Source organism: Pezoporus occidentalis, unplaced genomic scaffold (assembly GCF_034315485.1).
Source record: "Pezoporus occidentalis ecotype Australia unplaced genomic scaffold, CSIRO_AGI_Poc_V1 ctg135, whole genome shotgun sequence".
Lineage (NCBI taxonomy): Eukaryota > Metazoa > Chordata > Aves > Psittaciformes > Psittacidae > Pezoporus > Pezoporus occidentalis.
Window position 1 is genome coordinate 1,367,072 of NW_026913157.1, and position 11,154 is coordinate 1,378,225.

The 11,154-nt window shown below is 55.0% G+C and overlaps 1 protein-coding gene and 1 long non-coding RNA gene across 2 annotated transcripts; one reads left to right on the forward strand and one right to left on the reverse strand.

Annotated features, from left to right (window-relative positions):
* Positions 1-1,708: 1,708 nt before the first annotated feature.
* Positions 1,709-5,807, reverse strand: IRX3 (iroquois homeobox 3). The gene is made up of 4 exons (XM_062609134.1): positions 4,928-5,807; positions 3,354-4,446; positions 2,760-2,826; positions 1,709-2,096 (listed from the first exon to the last, which is right to left on the reverse strand). The coding sequence occupies exons 1-4, from the start codon at positions 5,150-5,152 to the stop codon at positions 2,042-2,044; spliced, it is 1,440 nt and encodes a 479-aa protein (XP_062465118.1). The 5' UTR covers positions 5,153-5,807; the 3' UTR covers positions 1,709-2,041.
* On the forward strand, positions 5,023-7,504 carry LOC134158820 (uncharacterized). Its single transcript, XR_009962929.1, has 2 exons — positions 5,023-5,128; positions 6,442-7,504. It is a non-coding gene; the product is annotated as an uncharacterized LOC134158820 (long non-coding RNA).
* The last annotated feature ends 3,650 nt before the right edge of the window (positions 7,505-11,154 follow it).

Genomic DNA, 11,154 nt, shown 5'->3' on the forward strand with positions numbered 1-11,154 from the left:
GTGAGAAGGCAAACACCGCTTCAAGGGTGAGCTGCGGCCAGAGAGGACGTATGGGGAGAGGAAGGGGATAGGGTGGGGAGAAAGGAGAGATGCCAACACTGCTGCCAACTTTGGGGGTCCCTTCCCTGGCCTCCCCAGAGGTCCAGGGCTGGCTCCGCTGCAGCCATCCACCACTACCCACAGCTGGAGAGGCTGCAGGCGTGCACCAGGCCAGGGTTCTCCCCACCCCAGTGTCTGCCAGGAAGAATATTAGTCGGGAAATTTTAAAACACATATGTAAAACGTGTGTATACACGCACGCATATATATACTGTAAACATTTATATAAATCTTATCACTTACAAACGCCTAGGATTTAAAATGTAGTTTATCGGCCTAGTGCAACCCAATCCTATAAATAATACATTCCTATCACTATGACCTCAAAATGTCAATACCGCACAGCCCTGTGCATTTGCATATCTTGTACTGTCTAAACTTGAAGCATGTCAGCTATGTGCTTCTGTTTGTACTTTAACTTCATTTTAACTCTTGCTTCCTAGGTCCCACCACCCTCCCCCTTCACAGGGTCTGTCATCCAAACGAGAAAAGCACGAGGTATTTAATCACTACCTCTGTAATTATGCCATTGCCAGGACTGTAAGGAGAGGAAAGGGGGATGGGAGGGGGCACCCTCCCCGGAGATGCTAAGGAAGAGCCTGGGCTCAGAAGCCGAATGGAGCCGGGCTGCCCGCCCTGCCTGCCCAGGCTATCCCTCCAGCGGGGGTGCGGGACGAGAGCAGCCGTCCGCAGGTACCTACTGATGGTAAATGGGGAATAGAGGAAGGGAGATGAAGGGAAGGGGGGCAGCCCCTGTCCCCCAGCAACAGTCCCCCTGGCATGGTTTTCACTTGACTGCGAGGCCTCGGGGCCCGGGTCCTCCTCCATCCCCTGCCAGCAGCCACCGCCGCCTGGAGCGGCCGGACCTTTCTGTATAGGGCTCATTTCCAGCATTTTGTTGAGGAAATGCGGCGGCGGGGAAGATGCAGCTCTCAAGGCAGGCCAGCGGAGGGGCAACCGGCACCTCCCGGGACCGGGGGACGCAGGGCATGCAGACCGCCCGGCGTGGCGCGGAGCGCAGCAAAGGTGCCTCCCGCTGTGTGCAAACCAGCGGGAGAGAGGGGCATGTCTCTCGCCGGCCCCGGGCAACCCGCTTTGTCCCTGACAGCCCCGTCTCCCTCAACGGTACCCCTAAAATCTGCCTTGGGCTGCAGGAGAAGGAAATACCGCCGCCCCACTACGGCACTGCCGACCCCCGAAGTTTCCTCTCGGTTAACCCCTTCCGCGCCTCGAGGGGGCTGGAGACTGGCACCTGGTAACCAGGTGTTCGGGGCAGACGATGGATCTCCGGCGGCTCGCCGCGGGCTGGGTCCCGGAGCCGTCCCGGCTGCAGGGCGCTGCCCGCAGATCTGCCCACGTTGACCGCAGCGCAGCCGTCCCGCCATCACCGACCGCGGGGCACCGGCACCTGCAGGGGGCGCTGTGGCTCCAGCGTTCGGCCTCGCTGCCGCCGCAGGAGGAGCAACCCCGGGCTGGCCTTGCCGCAGGGAGACCGAGACCGAGACGGACCCGGGCCGGGACGAGCCCCTCCCGCCGCGGACAAAACAGGCACCAGCGGCGGAGGGAGAGGTGGGCCGGCAAAAATAACTCCATGGGTGGGAGCAGGGAGTGTAGTCAAAGTGGCAACAGTTTATTTATTAGCCAAAAATATATACTTTCTTGTACAATTTGGTTCACACGTATGTACATTTTTACTGTATGTACAAAACCAAACAACAACAACCAAAAAAAAAAAAAAAAAAATCGAAACACCTAATTCTCACTGGACTTCCAAAAAACCTCACATACTCAGCTAATCCAGGTGGTAGTACAGAAGCGGGTATATTTTTTTTTTCCTTTTTAGTTTTAATATACGGACATGCTTACAAGTTGTAACTATACAGAGATTATTTTTTTTTGTTTTGTTTTTACAGTCATTACAACAACAATTACAAAAAATTAACTATGATGATGACAACGCCGATAGAACCATAGCGGCATCAAGTTGGTTCTGGGGCCTGGAAAAAAATGACACAGAAAAAAAATATGTATTTAATAAGATTTCTAGTCATATGGGGCTGGCACGGTATTTCTAACTGTAGGTAGCGCTGGTTTTGTTGTTGTTGTTGTTATGGGTTTAAAAATAGGTTTCTAAATATATAAAGTTTTCGGAGTGACTTATAGCAAATTTATTTAGCTACGAATATCCCCGTGGTTTTGCTCATCAGGCGAGCAATTGATTTCAGTGGCTGCGAGGCCAAGCTCAGAGCGGCAAGGTTCAACCCCTTCAGGTCTTCTACTCGTTGGGGCTTATTTTAGCTTCTATTATTATTGTTATTATTATTATAGCCGGTTCCGTCCCGCCGCCTTTGCGCTGCTGCGTTTCTCCGCACCGTTTCTCCGGTGCTAGGGGAGGCGGGCACCGGCCGTCCAGGGTCTCTCCCCCCGGCCCCAAGCACAGGAGCCGAGGCCCCGGGCGCGGCTCGGCCGGCCCGCGGGCATCGCTCCCGAGGAGCGGACGGCAAAGGAAAGAAAAAGAGCGTATCGGAATAACCCACCACACACGCAGAAGAAGGACAAGAAACCGCTCTGGGAGAAGAACTAAAGACGCGGAGAAAATAAGCTAACCGTTTACAACTCCCTCTACATATCCTTAGAAGACAGAGGAAGCAATCCCTTACCACCTCTGCACTGGCTGGAAAGCTGTCTTTATTAACTTTTTCTCTACTTCCAAGGCACTACATCTATCTAAAAAAAAAAAAAAAAAAGAGAAGGAAAAAAAAAAAACAGAAAAAAAAAGTGTTCCTTTACAATCCCCATTTTAAATCCCCATTTTATTCACTCCTATCCCTGAATTAAGCCTCTAGACTTAAGATCTCTTCTCGGCAAGTTGCAAATACGACAAAGCGACTGCTTTGCTGCAGGAGTGACCGTCAAAGAGAACCCGAACCGACCCCGGAGCAAGCCTTGCGGCCCGGTCCTTCCGCAAAGACGATTTGAGCAGCAACAACAACAGCAACAAAAGTTACATCCGTCGGAGGAAGGTACGCCGGGGGTGTGAGACTAACCTGGCGGAGGCCCCCCCCGTCGCCGCCGCTGCACCAGGGGGCCCCGCGGCCGCCCGCCCTCCACCACCTGCTCCCCGACGGCTGCGCCGGGCAGGGGCCACCGTGAGAAACCGGCGGGGACTTCCGCGCCGCTCCGCGCAGCACCGCCGAGCCCCCCGCGGTGGCTGCCTGCCCGAACCCGTCCCCGGCGCGTCCCTCAGCGGTCACCTGCTCCGGCGGGCTCCGCGCTCTGCGCCTGGGCCGCGGGCCGCGGGAAGGTGGCGGCGGGGGGAGCGGCGGGAGCTGCCCCCAGCCCCAGGAGGTGGGGGGTGTTCAGTAAGGCCAGCGGGTGGGGGGCCGGGTGGTGATGGTGGTGGTGGGCCGGGAAGGCGCGGTTGGTCCAGTTGGAGAACTTGCTCAGGGGGCAAGAGGAGACGAGTCTGTGGGGCGGTGGCGGAGGGGGCAGCGGCAGCGGGGCGGCTGCGGGCGGGGAGCCGCCGCCGGGAGACTTGCGGGGGTTGTCCGGGCTGGTGGCCGTCTCAGCCAGCGACCAGATCTTGGGCTTCGGCAGGGTACCGGCCAAAGCGCCGTCCGTCGGGGAGGAGGCGGCGGAGGAAGAGGCAGAGGAGGGGGGCGAGAGCTGGTGGTGCGGCTGCTGCAGGGGCGGCTTGAGGGGCTCCAGGGCTGCGGAGGGGAGCTCGCACTTGTGATGGTGATGATGGTGGTGGTGGAGGTGGTGGTGGCGGAGATGGTGCGGCTCCCCCTCGGCGGCCTTGACGTAGCGCTCCTCGGAGCTGGGCAGGTCCTCGAAGCCCTCGGAGCCCTCCGAGTCGGTCTTGGAGTCGGAGTGCAGGAGGTCGGCGTCCTGCAGCTCGTCCTCCAGGTCGTCCTTGTTGCTCTCGATGTTCTCGGTGTCGATGTTCTCCAGGTCGATCTCTTCCTCGTCCTCCCGCTTGTCCTCTTCCCCCTCGTGATCGCTCCCGTAGGAGTTGCCCTCCTCGTCCGTTCTGCTTCGGGGGGCCCAGGTCATTTTGTTCTCCTTTTTGAGCCTCCGCCGTGCGTTGGCGAACCAGGTGGAGACCTGGGTGAGGGTCATTTTGGTGATGATAGCCAGCATGATCTTCTCGCCCTTGGTGGGGTAGGGGTTTTTCCGGTGCTCATTGAGCCAGGCCTTGAGGGTGCTGGTGCTCTCCCGGGTGGCATTCTTGGGCCGCGACGGGTCCCCGAACTGGTATTGCCCGTAGGGGTAGAAGGCGGGGTGGTGGTGGGGGAAAGCAGCGTGCTGCACCCCCGGGCTCTCCTTCAGCTCGTACTGGGCGCCCTGCAGCAAGAGGGAAGGGGGCGGCCCGGATAAGACGGTGCTTTGGGCCCGGCCCGGGGCCCCTCCATCCCGCCGCCGTTACGGGTAGCGCGAACGCCAGGCCGAGCTGTCTCCCGCGCCGCGGAACTCCCCGGCCCCGCTGCGGCAGCCAGGGCCGAGCCGGCTACGCCGCGACCGAGGCGCGGAGCCCGTAGGGGAAGACCCGGCTCCCCAGGTGCGTGTGCGCAGCGGGGCCGCCGGCAGCCGGGGCCGGTCACCGCAGCTGTCAAGCCCTCCGGGAGGAGGAGGGGGCTCGGGGTTGCTGCACCGGCCCTGCCCCTCTTCGGCCGCGCTCCCGGGGTCGGGTAGCGATAAAGCCCCATCTCCCCTGACAGCCCTCCCGGCGGCCCCCCGGCCCCAACCCCAGCGCTAACCGTGCCCGGGCTGCCCCCGACCGGGGCGTCCCGGGTAGCGAGGGCGAGCCCCTGGGGGGGCCTCTTACCAGCTGGGGGAAGATGGGCAGCTCGGCGGCGTAGGGCAGGAACGCTCCGTAGCTCTGGGCGGCGGCAGCAGCGGCGGCGTAGGGCGCGCTGTACATGGAGGAGAGCACGTTGGAGAGAGTCCCGGACGGGGCCAGCTCGGCGCCGCTGCGAGAGCCGCCGTTCCCCGGGCGCTCCGCTGGGTAAATCGGCCTGATGTACTGGTAGCCCAGCTGGGGGAAAGACATGGTGTGGGAGCGGGGGCAGGGGAGGGGGGAAAGGAGGAGGGGGGGAGAAAAGAGGAAGAAGGGAAAGAAAAGGGAGAAAGTAGCAGGGCCGGCAGCGGAGGAGGGAGCCGGGTCGCTTGCCCTCGCCGGCCGCCCACACTTTCAGCGCCTCCTGCAAACTCCGGTGGACATGGAGGGGGGAACCGGGGATGCGCGGAGGCCGCGGGCTCCCTCCTGCCTTCGGCCGCCGTGGTAAACGATCCGATCGCTTCTTTCTTCTCTCAGTTTTCCTATTGATCTGAGTGGACCCAGGTCAGGTCCTAACAGATTGCCTGAGATTATTGGGACTCTGGGCTCTGATTGACATTTCTAGTCTCTCACAAGCCCCTCCTATTTCTTTTAAGTCTCTCTCTCCCTCTGCTTCCCTCTCTCTCTCATGCCCAAAGCTCGCTCTCGCCGGGTTTGTCACTAGCTGCTGCCCCCCCCCCCCTTCTTTTTTTTTTTTTTTCCTAAATCTGTTTACTGACGTCGCGATCTTTTATTTGAGTTGCTTTCAAATCTCGTTTTAGCGATCGCCAATCAGTTGTGTGTTTTACAAAGGTTTAACCCTGCCTCATGGTATTCTAATTATATAGAGATAGATTTAGATATAATTTCGTTCATAGCCCCCCCCCCACCACCACCAGAGAGTAGGATGCCAGGGTGTCAGTTGTGAACGGCGCACCGGAGGAACAGGAAAAAGTTGTGACATTTAAAAATAAACCCCCTCTCTCTCTAGTCCCCCTGCTCAGGTCTTCAAATTTACAGCCTTTCCTTGGCGGAGTTCCTTTTGTTTTCTTTATTAAGATATTCCCTCCTATCCTTCCCCCTATCCGGCCCTGGCGAGGGTTACATCTCCTGATACAGATTTAGAAGTCTATTAGATTTTTCTCAAAAAATTTGCATTTCCAGAGCTACCTTGAAAAGTTTCCTAATGTACTGAATCTTTAAAGAGCTCTCTACGTTTTGTCTGGGCTAACAGTGGGCAGATACAGTGGAAAAGCTAAGTTAATTTTCCTCCTAATAAGGGACTTCAAAGAGTTGTAGGTCACAATTTTACATCAAAGGCAGAAAAGAAGGCAAATTAAAATCTTAACAAAGGAGAGACGAGAGCAGCCCTCTGGGCCATTAGTAAATAAGTGGTGTGAAAAAAGGGACAATGACAGGCACTGGAATTAAACTCATTAACACCTTTTTGTCTTGGTGTGAAATCTCTAATTAGGAAATTTATGATCATTTTGCTTATTCCCTCTGTTCTGAATCACTACAAGGCTTAGAAAGTAGTACTTGGTACGTGCAACACTTGCAAAGGGAGCAGTGGCACAGGCTTCTAAGGAGCTATTGGGAAGAAGTCAAGATACGTTTTAATTACCGAGTAAGATTTTCTTTTTTTAACGATCAACACCTTTTAAATTACGGTTTGGTTGTTTTCTTTTTCCTCCCCCCCTTTTTTTTTCTTTTTTTTTTTTTTCCTTCGCTTTTTGGTCCCCCTCCTTTTTCTGAAACCAGCGTATGAGTTGCAAATTAGCATTTTAAGAGTAGTTAAAACCCAGTGCAATCACGGAGCGTCCGTGGCGAGCACGGGAACTCTCTGTTCCGCTCCCGCAGCTGCCTGGACCGTGAGGAGTTCAAGCAACCTGCGACTGCGGGCAGGGCTGAGCGGCCCTGAGCCTGCCACCTTTATCTGCTCCTTCAAACACCTCATGCTTTAACACAAAATAAAGTTTGAAGGGTCTTTGGAAAAGTTGAGGCTGGAGAAGCCTCATTCACCATACTCCCCTCTCTTCCTAAATGGTCTCTGGATTTATTGCCTTTAAAATGTGATTTAGGTACAAAATAACCCACTGTGCCCACAGTATGGATTTTTATAACTACATTTCTTTAAAAATGAAATTCATGTCAGATTATGCAGTTAAGGGAATCGACCTTGATAGCTTGCTATAATAAAACTGTATCAGCTTGTAATAAATGCGGATTACGGCAAAGCAAGATCCAGAATTAAAATTCCCTGAATCAATATATGAAAATCTGTAGGAAACATCTCTAATCGTATTAAATTCATCTTTATAGCATTTCCTATCTGCTAATCTAGTGCAAAAATAACTCTGGGTTGGAATAATTTGTTTTTCTTATTCAACGTCGCTGCTTTTGATAGTCTAATGCGCAGGGGATAACAATATTAAATTCACTTATAAGTTTATTTCTTTTTAACTCGAAGGAAAACAGCGAGAGAACCCCACGTCCTGTTTTCCTTCAAAGGTTGCTGTGTGCAGCGACCGGCGGGGCGGGGGCTGTCACCGAGGGACCACAACTTGGACAAATACATGTCCGGGGGGGGAAATGGGGCGAATACGAAAAATCGGGTAAATCAGTCGCCGTTTGAAGCTGTCGCCCAGAGCCAGGCTGAGCCCCTCACGGGTAGGCAGTGCGGCCCACGCGTGTCCCACATCACCGGCCCCTTGTTTCTGGGGTTGCAAGCTTGGCATGGAGTGGCAAATCTGGCGAGGTTGTTTTGTGGTTTCTCAGCAGCAGCACAATCAATACGAGTTTGTTCCCGAGCGGTGGCGGGCAGGGAGCGGGGATCCCGGGGGACAGCCTGGAGGGAGGCACGGGAGAGGAGATATTTATGTGTGAGAATGGGTCCAGGTCAGGGGGAGGGTGAGGGATGGTTTATTAATGAGCAAGAAATGTATAAGAAACGTAGCCGGACCGAATGGAAGGAAGGAAAACTCTAAAGGGCTGCAGTTCTTGGCTGGGGGAGTGGGAAGAGGAGGGAAGAAAAAAAAAACAAACAAAAAAGGACAAAAATAAAAAATAAAAAAAAAAGCGGAGAAGACAGCAAACGCCGGGGAGAGAGGGAGGAAAGCAGAGGAGACAGCTTCCCGGGGCAGGGCTGGGGTTGGAGCCATGTCCACGGCGCTCACTTTCGGCAGCGGCTTGTGGGAGGGCGGCTGCGGGGACAGGCCCCGAGGAGCTGGACAGCGGGCGAGGAGCTGGGCCGGGCTGAGCCGTGCGAATGGCGGCGGGAGTGGGAGCAAAGCCCCTTCCCCTCTGAGAGCAGGGGAAAGAGATTTGCCGTGCCGGAGCCGAAGGGGTGTGAGGCGGAGAGGCTGGAGCCGGCTCGTCCCGAGGGCCGGGAGAGCCTCGCAGGGCGCGAAGGCCGCCCCCCCCGGGGACCCGGGGCGGCAGAGCGCTCCTTGGCCGGACAGACACGTGTCTTCTGGCCGGGACCTGTCAAAGCCGGGAGAGTGGCTCCTGATTTATTACCCCAAACACACACTCACACCCGTAGCCCGCCCGTCCGCCCTCCCCCCGGCCTCGCCTCCCTCCTCTCCCGGCTGGCTCACACGATGCCGAGCTCAAACCAAACCTCCCTCTGGCTGCAGCTTTCCTGAGTCCGCAGCCGGCTCCTGAGCCAGCCCCGCCGGCAGGAGGGGCCGGGCCGGATACTGCCCGTCCGGTGCCCTGGAACCCAGCCTCGGTGCTCTCCGCTCATGCCGCGCCCCCCTCCGCCAGGTCACTGTAGCGGAGGGGAGCGGGACAGGCCCCGGGAGGTGGCGGCGGCCCGGTCCGTCTCTCTGTGCTGAGGGGCCCGGCTGTGGAGTCGGAGGGTGCTGCTGGGAGCGGCCGGGGAGCTGCTGGCGGCGCGGACAGTCCTACGGGGCCAGGGGTGTCGGGACGCGGGTGGCAGCTGCGGCGTGGGGCAGCACACCGGGAACGGGGAAAGGGGAAGACACGTGGGTTTAGGAGGAGAAGGGCCGCAGTTAAAAAAGAGCTTAAAAAAAAAGAGGGAGAGATCAAAGCGCTGGGTAAAAGACTCTTCAAATTACACGTTTGAAGCTTTTCCATAATTCCAAGGCGACAGATAGATAACAAGCTGCACATTCCTTATCACATATGGAATCAATCTGAAAGGAGTCTCTTGATCAGAATCTGGTAATTGCAGTGACATATGATTTGGAAAGAAAACACAATTAATGACCCTTCATGTTAAGGCTTTGGTAGGAGGCCACTGACAGTCCACGCTCTGCAGCCGATGTTAACTTTTTTTTTTTTTTAAGTTATTATTATTAGTGCTTAACTATTGAAGGGAGACATTATCGAGCCTCGGAGACTGTTTTGTCTCCGTTCCCGCTGCAGGTTTCTTCAGAAGGGGGAGGAGAAGAGAAGGGGACGGGAGGGCGTGCGTGCCTTTCCTCCCAAGGTTTGGGGAGCTAAAATGATTTAGTACCTTGTCTGTAAATCTAATGACCTAAGGTGAGAAAAAATACTTCATCTTTTATTATTACCATTTGTGGTGAGCGTTACCAGGAAACAGCAGAACCCGTTTGAAATGGTAAATATATGTATCCATTTAAAACCCATTATTGCAGAGATTTTTCCAAAGCGAAATAAAGCGAATCATGCCCAATCCCATTTTCTAGCGCCCTCTGACCATGGATCCGATGCCCTTTCCCAGCGCTGGAACCGCTGTGGAACTCCTGGGTGCTGGGGGAGGCCGCAGTGGGTGCTTCGGGGCTGTTCCTGTGACACGCATCCTGTGATGTTGGGAGAGGAGGGAGCGACGTTTTTAAAAGCTTTACCCTTGTCATTAAAAAGGTAATGGCTTTGGTTTAGAAGGGAGAGGTTCATTTGAAGGTTATAAAGCATACACTTTAATAGGATCGAAGTGAAATTAGTTAATAAGAAAATGCTGGCCAGAAGCTCTCCGGGCTTTTAAGTGCTCTCCAGGCCATTTAGGGAAATTGAATAAGAACAGACTCCGTTACCTGCAGCTCCAACTATTATCTCCAGTTCTGCTTAGAGGCGAGAAGGGAAAAATAGTGCCTGAGAGACCTGAAGTCCCATACACCTCCTGCCAGCCAATTTCTTTGAGAAATAATGTCCCTTTTCTGCTCGTAACCGTGTTCTCTTCCTTCTTCCGCTTTTAAGCAGACCAGACTGCACTATGTGTACCACAAGGGGGTAAGCAAAGGTAAGGGGCCATCAGCAGATGCTCACGGCTCCGGGCGCAGCTCTGAAGAGCAGCCTCCTCCCTGCCTGGGCAACGCTGGCCTCTTAGTGTTGTTCTTTTCCTTTCATTAATCTGAATGCTTTCCCCCCACCATCACCACCATTGTGGTGCTTTGCTGATTTGCGTTCGGACCGTTGCCAATAGGTCAGTATATTGTGTTACACAACTTCCTATCTACTCCCTTCCTCCTTCCCTTTAAACTTTATAGTTTTTAGAGGTGTTAATAAAACCTTTCCTTTGGTAAATCGTTCATTAGAAACCCCACCGAAACCTGGAAAGACTTCAGAAGAAGAAAAAAAAAATATGCAGCGCTCAGGAATGAGAGGTTGGGAGAAGGCTTTTCTCCAAAAAAACGCATAATTGCTATGAATCTTAGGAAACATTAATCTTTATAGGAATTTGTGATTCATATCTGTGGTTTGACCGTTTAGTTGATTTACAATCTGTTAGTGCGATTCACTAATTTTATGCCAATGTATTTTATGCACCCGGTTAGACTTTCCATCGCCCCTCGGAGCGAGTGGCTTTCATACCCTGCGGGTGTCAGCGTAGCCCTCAGCCCGGCTCCGCAGGGATTTTCGCCGCTCTCCGCAGCAGCGGGAAGTGGACTCAAAGTCCTCACAACTCTGGGAAATTTCCCCTCACCATTTCCGTCACACCTTTCCCAGCCTGCAACTCCTGCGCTTATAGACCGGGCAGCCCCCTTACATCCCGCCCCGAGCCTCCGCCTTCCTCCGCTGCTGCGGGATGCGCGCTGCTCCCACACCGGCTCCGACGGGAGGGCTGCAGTCTTTGCAAGATGAAGATATCCTGGGTTCCTCCAGTTTTACCAGTGGGGTAAACGCAGATGGTTCCCCTGCCGCTGCTCCGTTCCTGGGTACGCAGCAGCTCCCCGCAGGGGCTCCCGCAGCCCTGGCCACTGACCCACCCCCTGGGCCTTTCCCCCGGGACGGGGCCTCCTCGGCTTCCC